Consider the following 17,747-nt stretch of genomic DNA (forward strand, 5'->3'; position numbering starts at 1 on the left):
AACTGCTATAACTCTTCAATGTTGTTCGCTGGTTTTCTGTTTTCTCTTCTGCTAGGAAAATAGCAACTGAGCTAAGTTAGCATTTGGAAATATTATCCTGAAAGTCGTATATTTAGCACCCACTTTCTTTCGCTGTTTGTCTTTTGACATTTCTCAATTTGTCGTCGACACTTGTTGTGGACTGTCTCTCGGGCAGTTGTGTGCACGCAATTATTGCGCACACTGTTGCTGCCAAATTGCAATATTTTCATCAACTTTTGTTGTTTTTGTTGGGTTTGCAAGTTGCTTCGCTCCATTGCGTCAATGACTCAATTAAACTTTAGTACTCGCACTGCACTTGGGCTAACGGTCACCGACACAAATGTAACACTAACGGCAATAAAAACAAAAACTGACTTCAAGCAATGCTTGCTGAGGCTAACACGAGCAATAACAACAACGCATTTTAAATAAACATTATATGGAATTGAAAAAGCGAAAAACAAACAAAAACAAAAGCACAAAATGTAAATTTACAAGTAAACTTTTTCCAACTAACTTCATTTCGTTTTGTATACTCTCATTCTCATGCCTTTCTCTGCTTTTCTTTTTTTCTTCTCATTGCAGGTAATGCATATTTATGAATTGAACACTCTGACATTTTGCGCTCTTTGCTGCTGCATTTGTCGGTATGTATATAAGTATGTAAGTCCTTACTTTGTTGCCGTGCAAGTGAACTGCGCTGCATGCGCCAGAGATGGAGTCGGAGTCAGCTGGGCTCCAGCTGGTGTCGGAAGTTGTCGGAAATATGTCAAATTTGAATAATGGAATTTATTAAATGTTGGAAAATTATTATTAGATTTGCTTGACTTAATGCAATTTCATTATTATACATGCTGAACCGAGGCAAAAGCAACAAGAATGTTCACAAAAAGTTGAAAATAGAAGGGTGTTAACCAAAAATCAGCAAGGAGCAAGGATAAACGTGCAGGCCTTTTGAATAGCGTATGTGAGTTTAAAGGGTTGTTTGGGTTCTTTTTTGGGGAAGATAAAGAAAAAAAGTTGTGTGCTTTAGAGTCAGCAACTCATGAAATTTATAAAAAGAAAAAAATGTTAGGGATAATTCATAGTTAAACATTTGTTTACTGATTATTTGGAAAAATATATTCCTTTTCAATTTTTTCAGAATATGATAACCTCAAAATTTGTTCAAAATATTAGACAAGTTCTTGGTTTTTTTGATTTTTATACTCTTGCAACCAGTTGCCACTGAGCTTTATATGTAGTTTTGTTCACCTAACGGTTGTACGTATTATCTTAAACTAATCGAGACTGATATAGGGTTATATATACATATATAAATAATCAGGATGACGAGACAATTTGAAACTCGACTACCTATTTGTCCTTTCATCCGTTCATGCAAGCTGTAACTTGAGTAAAAATTGAGATATCTTGATGAAACATCTTGAATGTGCCTTAGAAAAAAAATTTAGTTCGTAGATGGGCGTAATAGGACCACGCCCACAAACTGCCTTTAAAGGAAAACCTATAATATGCCATAGCTAGGCAAACATAACTATAGGATTGCAGAAGAAAGGGGCAACAGTGTGCTGAAAATTTGTAAACAAGTGGGCGTGGCCTCGCCCTCTAATATGTTTAATGTTATCTCCTAAGCCTCTAGCAAAAGTCAGCAGTGTGAAATTGGATGTAATAGGATGATAACTCCACACACGCCCCATATAACGGTACTAAAGCGCAATAAGTCAATAACTAAATACGCCAGAGACGGTTAGTATAACCTCCGAGATGGTATGAGAGGGCCGTAAAGAAACCGGTGTAAAAATTGGACAATGGGCGCGGCATCGCTGTTTAGATAAAATCACATACCTCAGGACCTGCTCAACTGCTTTCAGACAAATTGGGTACATAACATTCTTCTAAAATTTTTACTTCACAGTTCAAAAATGAGCGAAATCTACTTCCCATACAGCATTAAACTCCACTTGATTCGTTCACTTTGCAGTATAAAAATCAAGAAAATATTAAAATAACGCGATGAAACTTTGCACGAATAATGACTTTAGCATGTGCCATCTTATGACCATAAATTGTGCAAATCCAAAAAAAAACATATTCAAGCCCCTAGGTACCGAGTATGTGGACCCCAGTATCTATAGTTGACTTTTTACGACAAATATCGTTCAATGTGTGAGCTATACAAGTATGTATAATGAAAATTTAGGGATAATCTTTTCTTTAAAATCGTATGCCTGTGTGTCAAACATGGGTTGAATTGGTCTATACTTTCATTAGTTCCCATATACCGAACGATTTTCGAACTTCGCGGTGACTTTATACCGCATATATCGGCCAACATGTGAGTTATCTCAGAGAAAATTATATAGCGTGTTTTACCCATAACAGTATATCTTTGTGCTCAAAATGGATAAACTTGGGCGAAAACTTGACCTATATATTAAACATATAACACCCAGGTGACTTTACTCCATATGATTGGTGATTGAAAGTGAAGTACCTTAATGAAACTTTTTTTAATATGTGAAGTGTTATTACGATGTGGCATTGCCAAAAATAGATATAATTGGGTCGATACTACCCTTACTCACATATTCTAAAAACACACTGAAACTTTTTTCGTTGGATATTTTTATTTTTCCCCTATTTGAACATAATATCGGAACCTCATTTTCAATCGAAAAGTTTTCGCGTAAAAATAGTTTTTTTTTATTTAAGAAGGTAGGCATTTTCTTGGTTGGAAGCACTAACATTTTGAAAAGGAGAATTGAACTACACCCCGGCATCAGACCGCACGTACATAATTTTTGCTTCCTTTTTTATATCACCTTTCTTTTTCAGTAGTTTTCATTTTAGTTTTATTTCTTTGGTTTAAAAAATTTTTGAGTTTGGTATACTAATTATTTTTTAATGTAATTAATTTTATGAATTTGTGGCAACATTTTATAAATTACTTTACTTCCATGACGTACTTGAATAAAATGGTCTAATCATTTGATAAGCCTTTTAAAACAAAACCTTTTAAATATTTTCAAGATAACAATCACACTGAAGTATTGAAAACTGTCCAAGGTTTTTTCTTTGTTGTATGGTTTCAAAAATAATTTTTCTACAAATCTAAACTCATGAAATATTTTTTAAAATTTTCTGCCGATTATTTTACGATAACAATTTACTTTGGTAAATGAACTCGTCAGAAGAAGCTTTGCTAACAAAGCCAACAGCGAAAACTGGGTTCTTTGCTTGCACAGGTGCCATACAAGAATTCTATTATAAATGGCGTTACGTTAAGTAAAATTCTATTAAATTGACGGGCATAGTCCCAACCATTTAGAGCGGTACCCCGCCTCCGCCACATTCATGCATTTTTTAATGATCGCGTTACGAACTTCTCTTTCCTTGCATTGAAAGCGTTTCTTCACAAAATATATAACATCTTTGACTTTCAATGGATCCAGTGGTAGCCTGGGTATACCGTTTGGTTGTTGATGTCTCGACGATAGTTTGCCGGGCACCGAATGTGTTGCCAGCGTATCATAATCGAATAATATCGCCAAGAGTGATTGTGTGCAGGCCTCCAACGAATCCCATTGAATAGTGTAGAATTCTAACTTCGATATGATGGTGCCATTCGGTCCAATATACATGAATGTTCTGCCATCTTTTCTTCTCTGCTCGTCTACTTCATTATATTGTATAATTTTTTCAGATTTACGCTCCTCCAAATTGATTTCGTTGTCGTATTTCGGGTATAGCAATATTCGATGTCTATATGGAAGATCTTCTATTATAGGACAGCCGGGCAGCAGGTCTTCTGCGAAGATATGTGTCTGCACTTCAATACCGCTTTGATTGTAAAACCTGCAGTTGCAGATGTCTCTATTTTAAAGAAAATGATAAATGAGAGTTCTAAACTTATTTGCTTATTGAAAATTGAAATATACCTTGATGAATTAGGTTGGTTAGACATTATGAGGTACTTTTTTATAATTGTGTTAGACTTAATTTTTGAGTGCTTATGCATATGTGTTTTCAGGCAGACGTCCAATAATTTTGTTCATATGTTTTGTTATTACAGTTTTTTTCACATTAGCCTGTTGAAATTAAGTAACTGCACTTCCGCTCTGTAGTCGAAAGAATTTTTCAGGCACTCTCTGAAGCTTAACTTAGCGTTGCCACTCTGGTAAGATTTTTATAATGATTTTTAAGTCGTTTGACCATGCAGTATGCCTAATGCATCAAATGATTTAATTTTCAACAAATTTCAGATTTTAAGATTTTGTTATTATATCTTTTTCAAACGAAAGCATAATATCTCAAGAATATAGTTTGAAAATCTCAAGTCGATAGGAGCTAAACAGGCAAAGTTACGAATATTTTTATGACGGTCTTATGAATATTTTACATCCGATTTTTTGGATTTTTTCTCTTCAAAGTGTTCCAACAGAAATGAAAAATTTAAATATCGAAAAACGCTCACGGCGTTACCTGGGGAAAACTATTAGCTAACGAATGAACCCTGATTTCTTAATATCAGTCGATCCAGTACTAAGTTATGAAGGACACCGCATTCCTTCTAATTCCTGCGGCAAGGTCGAATAATTGCTGCCATCGCAATATTTTTTAAGGTTTCTTCGTAAAAATTTTGTACATCATGCTTCGAATGTCTGCACAGTTCGCTTTTACACCGATTATCCTCAAGGCGTGTATAATGAAAACAAAATTTTACTGGGCGAAATAAACGAGGAAATTTCGCTAGATAAATTGTATAACCAAACTTAATCTCAGTCTTAATTAAAACATATGAATAAAAAAATTTAGTGGCAACCCTTTGCATAGAGATAGGTTTATGCTGAGTGAGAGCCAGTTCCTTATAAGTAGTGCACTCTCCTTTATTTATGGAGTGAGAATTCCCTTTTAAGCAGAGTAAAAAATTTCTAGTGATTTTGAACATTTTTATAGCATCTTGAAATTCTTACTACCCATTTAACTGTTTTATATTTAAAGGGTGATCCATTTAGAGGTTTCCAACTTTTTTAAAGAAAAAACACAGATACTTCAAATTTAACAGGGAATGTTTATTATCATTCCAAAGAACATTCTTTGGCATTTATGTTCTGGAAACTATCACTTTCAAATGTTGGCCGCGGTTGGCCCATTCGTTGAGTCCAATTTTCGTTGACTCGTTCGATCATTTCAACTAATAATTGGCAATGACACGCGTGCTGTTCCAAGGCCTGAATCGAAGCTGGATTGTCCGCATCGACTTCAGATTTTAGATATCCCCACAGGAAAAAGTCTAACGGTGTGATATCACACCATCTTTGTGGCCAATCGACCGGCTCAAAACGTGAAATTATCTGTTCACCGAAGTGTTCTCTCAATAAATCCATTAATTGATGCAATGTGTGAGAATTGGCCGCCGTCTTGTTGAAACCAAATGTCGCCGAAATCACGAGTTTCAATTTCAGGCATCAAATATTCGGTTATCATGGCGCGATAACGGTCGCCATTGACGGTTTCGTTCTCACCGGCATTATTTTTGAAGAATATGGATCGATGATTCCACCGGCCCACTAACCCCGCCATACCGTTGTTTTTTCTGAATGAAATGGCAGCTGTTGAATCTCTTCAGGTTCCTCTTTGTCTCAAATGCGTCATTTACACTTGTTATGTAACCTATTAGGTATGTAACCTATTGTGCCAGAAATGGACCTCTGAACAAAATTTGACTAGAAAACGTCGGAACTTCTTGGAACTTTTCAAGAGCCCATAGAGCGAAGCGTTATCGCTTGGGAAGGTGTGGCAGTCTCAGTTCTAGCTCAAGCTGTATTTAAGATCTTGACGTAAAATGTGTCGTTCCATACGACCCATCTCAAGATGGGTGATTGTGTTGCGAATTGTATGCCCAGCAGGCCAGCTGAGCATAAGTAGAACGAAGCGCGCGAAACGCATTCTTTACAGAACATGAAATTTCGTGGTAAAGTTGAACGATTTGCAAACGTTGTTCAGGTGTAAGTCTTTCCATGATGAAGTGCCAAATACTACTAAACAAAAATAACATGACAGCTTGATATGAACTCACGCGTGATCTGTCAAAAATAGGGTGTTGAAAAAAGTACCTCTACTTGGACCACCCGTTATTTCTAAGATAACTCATTTACTGACCGATATACGAGTATCCACTATAAAAATCATGAAGTAAAAATAAACATTATATGTTGCATATGGGTACTAGCGTAATTAATGGATGGAATTTATTGATTTTTGGGACCAATCGGTATGTTTAAGATTATACTTTCCCTGAATTTTTCTTCTTTTCTTGTGAAATTTTTTTTTGTAATGTTAGATATATACGACATAAAGTCAACTAGTAGTTCGAAAATCTTTATATTAGGCATAAGCATGCTAAGAGAAATACTTACCAATTTTTAACGCCAGATCACCTTATTAACAGAAAAATATAGTTTCATGGATACATCTTCCAAATTAGCCGATGTTTTCTTTATAAGCCCATATAGAGGTTAATCGCCTCTCACTTGAGGCATGTGTGGCTTGAGAAGATACAGTCTGAGATCAATAATTTTTGCAAGAAATTTATCACACCTTAACACCACTAGTTTAAATACTTCTGTTATCTCCACTAAAACTTAATTTATCCATTGCAAGTGATGAAATCTAGTCGAACTGCAGGCTGGTTATATGGAAAGTATGTGTGCGCCCATTTTTATGCTACATTATAAGAATGTAGCTACAATGTACCAAATTTGGTTGAAATTAGTCGAGGAGATGCTGAGATTTTATAGGCACCTAAAAGTGGGTAGCGGCACGTCCATTATATAGAATTCTAATTATCATTATATCTTCAATTTTATTCAAGCTATCGCTTGCACCGACAAAGAGATGGATGGTCAGACCGACCTTAGACATATTTTAACTTTAAATTGTTTTCAATGCAGCGGTACGCCTAAATGTAGGCATTGTTCTACCTACTTCTTACTGCTGTGTTATTTTACTCTCTGAAGAAAATGTTGAGACAAATGCAGTTAAAAAAAGGAAGACATTTGCAAAATTTTGTAGCAAAAAATTTAATCTAACACGGACTTGAAATCTTGGTATGAGAATGTTCTTAAAAACACCATTTATTAAGAAGGGTTCGTTGGTGGATCGACTAAATAATTGATTAAGCATCAAATGAAAGAAATGCAAGAGTTAAAAATCTTAGTCAGTATATTTTATCCTATAAAGCGATGCAGTGAACGGAATAAATACATAATTCTGTGTAGCGGCGGTAAACATTGTTTGCGTGGAACTAGGTCGGGAAGTTAAAAATAAGACACATTAAAATTTGAATTGTCACCACAAGGAATAGTACAAAACATATCATTATTGTAACAAAAATGTCGATATAAACATATATATACAAAGTTATTTAATTTAAAACTTACAAAAAATGATATGAAGAACAGTTAGAGTTTATAAGATCATATTATGCTGCGCACAAAATAATATATCAGCTATCTTTCCAGGATCTAATTGTGGTTTATGCTTTGATATGCAGTTGAGAGAGTGGGTTCGTAGCGTTTCTGGATCGAATACCAGAGAGAGTAGTATACGTAGACATTCTCTTAACGAGCTCCAATTCATTTTTTCATATATGGCGAACGGTATACTCGTTCCATTTGGTCCAATTATTATTTGCGCTCCGTTTTCACCACCCACCGCTTGAGCCGCGTTTTCAGCGACTTGTGTCACAGGTTCCTGGATATTTTTCACATAATCCACGGTTTCAGTCGCATATTCCGTGGCTTGTTCCACAACTACGTCGGTGTGCGGCGTACATGCTTCGGCGAGTGTTGCGGATTCCGCGACTAGTGTCATATTATACAGTTCTAACTGCTGCACATTTGTAGGCGACAAATGCGCTGGTCCACAGTCCTCTGGTGGCATATACCAGCGTCCAAAATTGGGTAATGACTCGTATGCGTTTGGCTTCGTTACCGCGAAGTGTGTTTCAAATGGGTGTGTATGTATTGTGGGTGTAATTTCTTTGGTTGTATTTTTTGCTGTCAAAGAAATATTCTCTTGGAGATCAGCAAATAAATCCTGCCTTACACTGATGCGAGCCATAGTTGTGGCTTAGTTAGCATATATTTACCATGTGAAGCGTAAAGACGGTCTGATGCAGAACATAAGTTTCGCTTCGATTTTGTATGGATTTGTCGAGGTAGATGCATATTTGAGTAGGCAAATTAGGTTTCCATTTATTATACTCAGGTAAGAAAAATTTTTTTGTCGTGTTTTACGAACAGTAAATTAGCATGCCATTAGGAGTTTATAATAGCGGTGTTAAATAGCGGTGAAATTTTGGTTGAGGTTTTCATAAAGTATAATCTAGGGCTTTAATGAGAAGTAAAAGTTGTTGAAACTATTGCCTACTATTTGGTACATAGCTTTTAGAACGAAAAAAACTTTGAAACGTTAATTTTTTTATTGTAATATAAAGGGTGATCCATCATTTCGAGGTTCCCACTTTTTTAACACCGACACTTCAAATTTAATAGGGAATGTTTATATCATTCGGAAGGACATTATTTGACATTTACTTTTTGAAAATTATCTCTTTTAAATGTTGACCGCAACTACGTCCACGTATGAATAGTTCGAGCATTTCGACTTTAGACTTTACATATCCTCACAGGGAAAAGTTTAACGGTGTGATATCACACGACCTTGGTGGCCAATCGACCGGCCCAAAATGTAAAATTTTCTGCTCACCGAAGTGTTCTCTCAATAAATCCATTGGTTGGTACGATGTGTGGGAAGTAGCGCCATCTTGTTGAAACCAAATGTCGCCGAGATCATGGGCTTCAATTTCATTGCCGCCATTGACGGTTATGTTCTCACCAGCATCATTGTTGAAGGCATATGGTCCGATGATTCCAGCGGCCCACAAACCCCACCAAACCGTTGTTTTTTCTGGATGAAGTTACAGCGCTTGAATTTCTCCAATTTGTTTTCGTCCCAAATGCGGCACTTTTCCTTTTTCACATACCTATTGAAACACATTCTTTATGGAACGTGAATTTTCGTAATAAAGTTGAACGATTGTTGTTTAGGCGCAAGTCTTTTCACGATGAAATGCCAACAAAACGAAACAAAAATAACATGACAGCGTGAAACGACTCATGCGTGATCTGAAAAAAAATGCTTTTAAAAAAATATTTCTACTTGGATCACCCTTTATTAAGTGGTTAGAGGACTACGTTGAACGAGGTTCGGTTTCAGCTGCCGACAATTAATGTTTGAAAGATATACTATACAAGTAGATACTTCTATTTGATAGCTAAACGAATACTAAAAAGTAAGGAAGCACTAAGTTCGGGTGTGACCGAGTATTTTGTACTCTCGTAACTTGTAAAAAGGTCAAAGTCGGCGAAAATTCTTTTCAGATTTTAATAATATATGTATCTGAAAGGTTGATCGAAATTTTCGGTAAAAAGATCGCAATAGGAACTGTGGTCCACATACTCAGTATCTGGAAAGCGAAAGAATCAGATGAAATTTAAAATTGTATTATATTAGAAGTATGGGTGGTTGTAGTTCGATTTAAACCATTACATGAGGATTGAGCTGTGTTATAATCTGAATTCATCCATTTTCACGAACGATTTGCAACGAGAGAATTTGGTTATTATATGTTGAATGGTTTCGGAGCTATGCACTTTAAACTTATTAGAGGTTGGGCCCACATCCACTTTAAAAAAAAAGTTGTTGAACTGTAGATACTTCTTGTTAATGTGAATGACTTTTGATGGTTTTGGAGCAGATTTTCTCGGTTTCGAAAACAGAAAAATGTCACAGGGTGCCAAATGTGGGAGAACGATTGCTGAGCGATGACTTTTGTTTCGAGTTTGACGAAAACGTAATTCATAATCATGCTGGAATGTGACATCGCACCAAATAATAAACTACACCATGCCAATCAAAAAAACCGATGAGCATCCCTTGTTGTTGACCGACTTAGACGTGATTTCATCGCTTTCGGCTCATTTTTGAAGCCCTTTTCGCTGGATTGTTTCACGTTTTTAAGTCATATTCATAGACCAAACTCTCGTAATCAGTAATTCAGATTTTGATGAATGTGGAGCTCTCAGCTAGGATGTGAAGCATATCTTTCGCGACCTCTAATCGTTTTTGCTATGGTTGTCAGTTCTTTTTCTAAAATCAAATATTAACCATGTTTAGTTGACCAATCATAGATGTTGAAATCCTTAGGTATCTCTCTGATATCAACAAGACCATTTTCTTGCACTGTTTCTTTAAGCTTTTCGCTGCCAAAAATCCACTATGGGGATCAAACTTCAAATAAAAAATGTTGTGCCAAGCTTGGAAGGAGTTTTCATCTATTCGGTTTTGGCGTGTAGTTAAAATGGACCAGTCCGGGTCAAATTTGATCAGATCATAACTGACTTAGAACGGCGAAAAGTGTTGAATGGAGTTCGTTTTGATTGCATTTTCTGCATCTCTCATTAAATATTTATTTTTTTGCAGTTTTTTTTAATATTTTAGAAACTATAATACTGATAAATGAATCTGTGTAGACCCTTCACTAAAATCATTTTGCTCCATTAGTTCACAAATTGTTATAATAAGCTTCCTTAAAAATTTGTTCACGACAACTCAATATCTTCCTTAATATATAATATATTCATCAATTTTTATTTCCATAAATAATATTGGCAGATTACGCACTAAATATAATTTGATTATTACATTCCGTTTGCCATTGTTGTAAAACTTTACAACAAAAATGTTTATTCCTTAGAAGTACTCATAAAATGCCTCAAGCTGTTCAACATAGAAAATATAAAGTCCTACTCATAATTCATAAGCAGACCTTAGGCCTTGCAATTTCCAGACTAAACGCACACATTTGCATTTCGAAATCAGATAAAAAGCAATAAATTGGCATTTAAATATTGCATAAATATTGCGCAATAAATTGAAATTCACTCAAAGAAAATTTAATGGAATTAAATGAACCTTGTAAGGACGAAAGTGAGCACCTGTGAAATTGCACGTGAGTACGTGAGTGTGTGTGTGTGCTCGTAAGCCGGAGAGTGATGGCCGGCGGCTGTTAACGTGATTGCAAATGTGAAATTTATTGCATGGCAAATGCAAGCCGGTATGCAGTTCTAATTGATATTAATGCCAGCAAATTGGCAAATCGATATATTTAATTAATTAGGCAGCAGTAAAATGAAGGTGTGTGAAAACTTTTTAGATTTGGCATACAATTTGCGTTATTTTGAATGTCGAGAGGTGTTGTTATGTAACAAAAATATATGTACACATGTATGCAAAAGGATTCATAATTTGATAAATGCCATTTAAAGCATATTTTATGAGGAATATGAATACTGCAGTGAACTCAGAGCAAAGCACTGTGTTCGATTTGGTTATTCTATACTTAAGATTAAACAAATTTTCAAAAAAAGCCGAATATTCATTTATCAAATAAATAATATCAAAACCGATAAGTTCGATCAAATAAATCAGCTCTCAAAATTAACATAAGGTAGCCTCCAATTTTTTACACATGATATTTCAATTCAGACACTTGTTTTTACATTTGCGATATTTTTTCGGAATTCACCTGTTTTGCAACTATTTTCTCATTTTTGCTAAGGTCAAGGTATATATTAAAAGAGAATAAATCTTTTGTGACCTGTGTATACATGTTTTATTCATAATTCTTGTTTGAAACCATCAATCTTTGTAGTACCCTTTTTGTAAGCAAATTTCAGCTTCTGTGGAGTAAAACTTTGCGAGAAAGGTCTTGCCCGGCCGAAAATTTATAACTGTGTTAAGCCTTAGTTCATCTAGTGTGTAAATTGCCACAGACCAGCTGTTTTTAGGTGTATACGTACCTGCTAAAATGTGGAATATCTTCAGCAATCATGTCGGTCTGCAAACGAACACATTTTGCAGTAAGGCATGAGGAAACAGATGCTACGAAGAAGAATTCTGCACTGGTTCCAACCAATTCCAACCATAGATCAAGACTCATCTAGAAAAATAAAAACAAGTATAGATGTTCCTGAACAGTTGCCAGATCCAGAGGAAGCTTTGGTCCGGTACATTGATGGTGAATACACCAAAAAGTCATATATGTGAACTTTTGCAAACTGGTTACAAGGCGGATAATGCTAATTTCTTCCAAACATATGTTGTTTTGCTATCTGCGAAGAAGATGTGTTATCCGGACTCAATAAGAACGGGCGCATGTTCTGCGCGAGTTCCATTGCAAAATATGCTAGACTATACAATAACTCGAACTGTTGAGCCTTCATCTCATTGGATGATGAAAAATATGAAATTTTGACGCACTTGTCTAAATGGGTTGCGATAGAAGTCACAACTTAAAATTCAGGGTGAGTTGTGGCGAGATGTGAGTGTTTTTTATTGGTATTGTGATTTTTGAAGTGAAAATGGAAAATGGCATTCTTTGGCAAAATCCTCGCCCATTATCGTACTCGTTATTGTAGATCCCTTAAAATAATGTTTGCAAAGAGTCTACTGATTTGGTAAGCGTCGAGATAGATAATATCCAATAATACGTGGTAGAGATATACAAGTTGGAGCTTTCGATGATCGATGGAAAAGTGTTAAGCGTAATTGCTGACTAATCTTCACAAACATCCGTCATTTGTAAGGCTAAGCCTACAGTAACGAATGATCTAGATGCCTTTGACAATTTGTCGAGACACAATGATTTACTCAAACTCAGACTACTACTTTATATAGTTGGATTATTACCAAGTTTCCATAATTTTGACACTCGATCACAATTGGAAATATTTTTATATATAGTATGTTTGGTGCATTTTAGAAACAAAGGAGCTCGAATCCACTTGCAATGAATAGCTGTAACCATTAATGTCTATGAATGCCTATTTGTCCTTAAGTTCTAATAATTTGTTTTTGTTGCGTTTGATGAACGCTTGTGCTGTTAATAGCTCTCTAAAGGCAACTATATCGGAGCCAACCAAATATTACAATCAATTTATTTCTCATTAAGCTAAATATGTTTGAATACTATTTGCGGAAGCACTCGCCCAACATGACATAGCTCTGTTAGGGTCTGTCAAAAAATTGTCCTGGATTACTGTCTATAGGGTACAATTGGGATTGTATTAGTCTCCAACACATATCTTTAGGATTAATAAGACCCAAACGAAATTTTTAAGGTGTATTTTGAGATAGATTAGTACGTTTTTATCATTAGTCGCTTTTTGCAGGCCTTCGATTACGAAAGGTCGCAATGAGTCTTTTCATATGATAAGATCGAACAAAATACTGTTCCACTTAAAAACATCAAAAATGTCATTTCAATTAATCCCGAACTCATCTCGGACTGGTTCCTCTTTTTACAGAGTCTGAGATAGCTTTTCTCTTATAAGAAAATGGCAGAATTTGGGTGTCGGTAAGGAATATTACGAAGTGGAGATTAAAAATTCGATTTTAACAGACTGAAATTAAACTGAAAGTGAATTAAAGTTGTTATTTCTGACCAGTAAATTGCTAGGGTCATCATCTTTTCTTTCTCAACAGAGCTCAACATGTTTATTTTGCCATAGTTCAGCCTAAGTCTTAGTCTTAATCTCTGTTTTTATGATCTTACAATCAAAGACTCTCATTAACAGTCATTTATTAATTTCTGATAAGATCGGGTCTATAACGATATTCATGCATTTTTTTCAAATTTGAACGTTTTTTAAGAAAAATATGTATAATAACTTTATTCAAAGTATTGGTCATCTGAAGTTAAAACATTTACCAAGCTTTCTGCAAATTTGTGGATTCCATGCCAAAAGTATTGCGCTGGCTTGGCGGCCAAGAATGAATTAAGCCAATTTTTTGTATACCATAATCTGATGACTGGAATACGGTTCATTCCGGTGAAAACATTTTGCATCGACCGGAAGAAATGAAATTCAGAATTGGTACGGTCTGAGCTATAGGACGGGTGAGACAAAACTTCCCCGCCGCTGTTTTCCAAATAGTTTTAAACCGGTCTTGCAACGTCAGGTCGAGCATTGTCATGATGGTAATTTATTGTCCCGTGTCTAGTCGGAAATTTCGAACGATTTTCGGCAAACGCTCGCTGAATTTGATTGTTATTGTCTGTAACGATCGTTCCGGATTATTGATTCCACCCGGTTCTTGGAGCTCATGATACAACACGTCGTTCAGATCATCTGTCCAAGTACAGAGTATTATTTTGGTATTATGAATATTAGGCTCTGCCTTTGATGTGGCTGTTTGGCTACGTTTGACATATGATTTTTTATGGTTATGCCTTCTTTAAAATGATCCAGGTTTCATTATCAGTCACAGTACGACGCAAAAACGGTTTCTTGTTGTGGCGTTTAAGCAACATTTCTTTACTCAAAATATATTTTTCCAAGTTGGAGTTCTGCTGATGTTACAGTTAAACTGGTTTCTCTTTCAAACTACTACATTTCCATATAAAACAACCTCTTTATTTGCCTTTACCATATATAAACATTTCCTTACTTTCCTTCACATCTACTCCACGCAATTTCACGGCTCCTCCACGCATCTCCCGCAACTCTTCATTCACTTTGATTAATGATTACTTCTGCCAGTGAAGAGTACGATACCAACAACAATAAAAACAACCATTTAAGCCAAGTTAATTATCACAATTTGTCGGTCATGATTATTGTTCGCATTGTTTCGCCGCTTTCATCCTTTTTATTGCAATTGCATTGTTGTGTTTGTTGCTATTTTCGTAGCGAGAAAATGTGGAATTCTGGCTGCGAACACTTAAGCACACAGTCAATTGGTGGCAATGTGAGGTGAGGAAATCGCAGTATAAACATAGTTATTAATAACTAAACGCGAGGGCTGTAATCAATTTGTACTTAATTGCCTTGCAGCGCCGCAAGTGTGTGCCAGAAAAGCAAGTAAATATGAAAATACTGAAAGCATATTGAATATATAGACATATACTTAAGTGTACTGAGTAATTACTGAGTAGGTTGCTTTCCCATTGAAATCAAAGGGAGGGGATTCCAATACGAATCTGCGTATTGCCGATAAAATAGAAAATACAACTCGGAAGTGTTTGTGCAATAAAAATTACACTAATTATAGACAACCTTACTGACAGGGCGCTGAAATTGAATTCATATCTTTCGTACTTAGATCTAACCTACAAAAGTGACGTGTAAAAATAGCATAGCTTTCGGTCAATATGTTAATCAGATTTCCCATTTTGAGAGAGACAAAGATTCATTATACTCAACTGATTTTCTTCTAAAAAAAATAAGATAATAATGGAAAAGGATATAGAAGATGATCCATTTCGAGGTTCCCTACTTTTTTAAAGAAAAAAACACAGAAATTTCAAATTTAATGGGAAATGTTTATTATCATTCGAAAGAACATTTTTTGGCATTTATTTTTTGAAGATTATCTCTTTGAAATGTTGGCCGCGGCTACGTCTCAGATGCTTCATCCGTTGAGTCCAATTATCGATGACTAGTTCGAGGATTTCGACTGGTAACTGGCGAAAAACACGCGTGATGCTTTGCTTCAAGGCCTAAATCGAAGCAAAATTATTCGCATAGAATTTAGACTTTATATATCCCACACGAAAGAATCTAACGATCTTGGTGGCTAATCGACCGGCCCAAAACGTGAAATTAACTGCTCACGGCACTGCTGTTAAAACCAAATGATCGCCAGCTTCAATTGCAGGCATCAAATAGTCGGTTATCATGACGCCATAACGGTCGCCATTGACGGTTACGTACTCACCGGCATTATTTTTAAAGATGGATCGATGATTCCACCGGCCAACAAACCACATCAAAATAGTTTTTTCTGGATGAAATGGCAGCTCTTGCAATCAAAGCGAGCTCATCTTGCGAGTTTAAATGGGTACAGGTTCAAGAGTGCATAGAATGGCTGAACAGCCTGTCAGTCTGTAACCGGGTTCACCTAGTCTGGATGGAGGGACAGAAAGCGGTTCCTGTACTTCTTAGTGGTAGGTCTCTACACCATAAATAAGCTGTTCTGAAAGGTGGAGAGAGTGGAGAGGGATAAAACTTCTAGCCTGCGCCAGACAATACTGTTCCTTGAAGGTTATAGCCTCGCATGGTTTAAACAAATAATAAACATTTGCTGAGACAAGTCCAGATGTCAATTTACATTGGATACTTCAGGCGCAAGAAGTGTCAATTTATCATGGGTACAGTCTCTACAGAAAATTGTCGATTCTGTGCTGCCGAAAACTCCGCAACACCTACATGTAGTTTGAATTTTGATTTGCATATCCTTGGATCCATCCCTGTATATATCAGTAGGGTGTACAGTGCTTCAATGGCGTATGGCAAGATCCAGGAATTTATGGGAGTGCTGCCTAGGTGACCTCTTGTAAATGAGGGAACAATGGACCTCAGGGCTCAGTATACATTTCCATTTAATTCTGCTCTTTTCTTTCCGATTAGTCTTAAAATGGAGTTTTTTTTCAGAATCCTTTTATTCTTTACTGGCTTATACACCGCATACGTGGTTATACCCGAGCTTACAACAGCGCGCCGGTAGTTCCTATTTTTCGTTGTTTGGCGCCAATAGGAGATTCCAAGTGTAGCCAGGTTCTTTTCCACCTGGTCTTGTCAACGGAGTGGAGGTCTTCCTCTGTTTCCCCCGACGGGAACTGCATCGAATACCCTCAGAGCTGGAGTGTTTTCATACATTCGGACGGTATAACCTAGCCATGACCTTCTTAGAATATTTTCATATAAAAAAACAGTGTTAGGTGATATCAAAAATAGTTGAAATCTTCCTGCATAAATCGAAAAAATGATCTTCATTCGCTCGGTTCACACCGTGTACGGCGACCAATGTGTCAATTCAATTAACCAAATTTCGGAAAATTTTGGTATACAAAAGCACTAAAACACCCTAAGATAACATTCCCAATACCGAATAAAAAAATTTCGGTTCACACGTGTGTTTTTAAATCGACCCGTAATATGTTAAAAAAAGAAAAAGAGCTATTTAACTGATTGTAGCTGAGAATGTCTGACTTAAAAACGCAAAAAAGTGAACTACCCACAGTTTTGACCTCTTCTGTAAACAAATTACACTGCCTGTTGCAAACATTCGCAACACAACATGTTGCTGCAACATATCGCCGAATGTTGCGGACAGCGAAACTGTTATACGAGCCAAGAAATGTTTGCGAAAAGTCGTGGCAAAAAGGTAAAGCATAAATAAACAAACATTTCGGTTGATGCTTAACGGAGAGCAGAGAATATATTCTGTGTGAGAGCGCGCACTGACGGCGCAAACATATGACGCACAACTACAAATATTGAAAGGTGTTAGAGCGCATTCAATATCTTAATAATTACGCATTGTATACCGCTTTGTTTTGCGTTAATGAAGGGATGCGGAGGCAAAACAAAGCATATGCCAAAAACAGAGAAATGACTAAACCGCTTGCAAATAAATAAAGCACAGAGAGAGTAAGATAGAGAGAGTTTGTATGAGTGTGAGGTGAAGGCAAAAAGATGTAAATATACTGAATGCGTACCGCAGCAAAGTTGGGTGGATGCTAAGAGCAAAGTATCTGCGGTGAGTAATAAATTTAACAAAGTCACTCACACACATAAACGCTTAATAAACAC

At 36.1% G+C, this 17,747-nt stretch overlaps 2 protein-coding genes across 2 annotated transcripts in view; one reads left to right on the forward strand and one right to left on the reverse strand.

The window, feature by feature from the left end:
- LOC126756875 (uncharacterized) overlaps positions 1 to 17,747 on the forward strand; it is a 375,204-nt gene that overhangs the window by 70,356 nt on the left and 287,101 nt on the right. The gene's annotated exons all lie outside the window — the stretch shown is intronic.
- Positions 3,137 to 4,114, reverse strand: LOC126756933 (early boundary activity protein 2-like). Its single transcript, XM_050470438.1, has 2 exons — positions 3,963 to 4,114; positions 3,137 to 3,897 (listed from the first exon to the last, which is right to left on the reverse strand). Exons 1-2 carry the CDS (start codon positions 4,040 to 4,042, stop codon positions 3,321 to 3,323), a joined length of 657 nt encoding a protein of 218 aa, XP_050326395.1. The 5' UTR covers positions 4,043 to 4,114; the 3' UTR covers positions 3,137 to 3,320.

Source organism: Bactrocera neohumeralis, chromosome 4 (assembly GCF_024586455.1).
Source record: "Bactrocera neohumeralis isolate Rockhampton chromosome 4, APGP_CSIRO_Bneo_wtdbg2-racon-allhic-juicebox.fasta_v2, whole genome shotgun sequence".
Taxonomy (NCBI): Eukaryota; Metazoa; Arthropoda; class Insecta; order Diptera; family Tephritidae; genus Bactrocera; species Bactrocera neohumeralis.

Bases quoted from the DNA above. Each gene is read 5' to 3' on its own strand.
- LOC126756933 (XM_050470438.1), bottom strand. From the start codon at position 4,042: ATGCATAAGCACTCAAAAATTAAGTCTAACACAATTATAAAAAAGTAC. The intron at 3,898-3,962 runs GTATATTTCAAT...TCTTTAAAATAG, and splicing joins AACCAACCTAATTCATCAAG to AGACATCTGCAACTGCAGGT.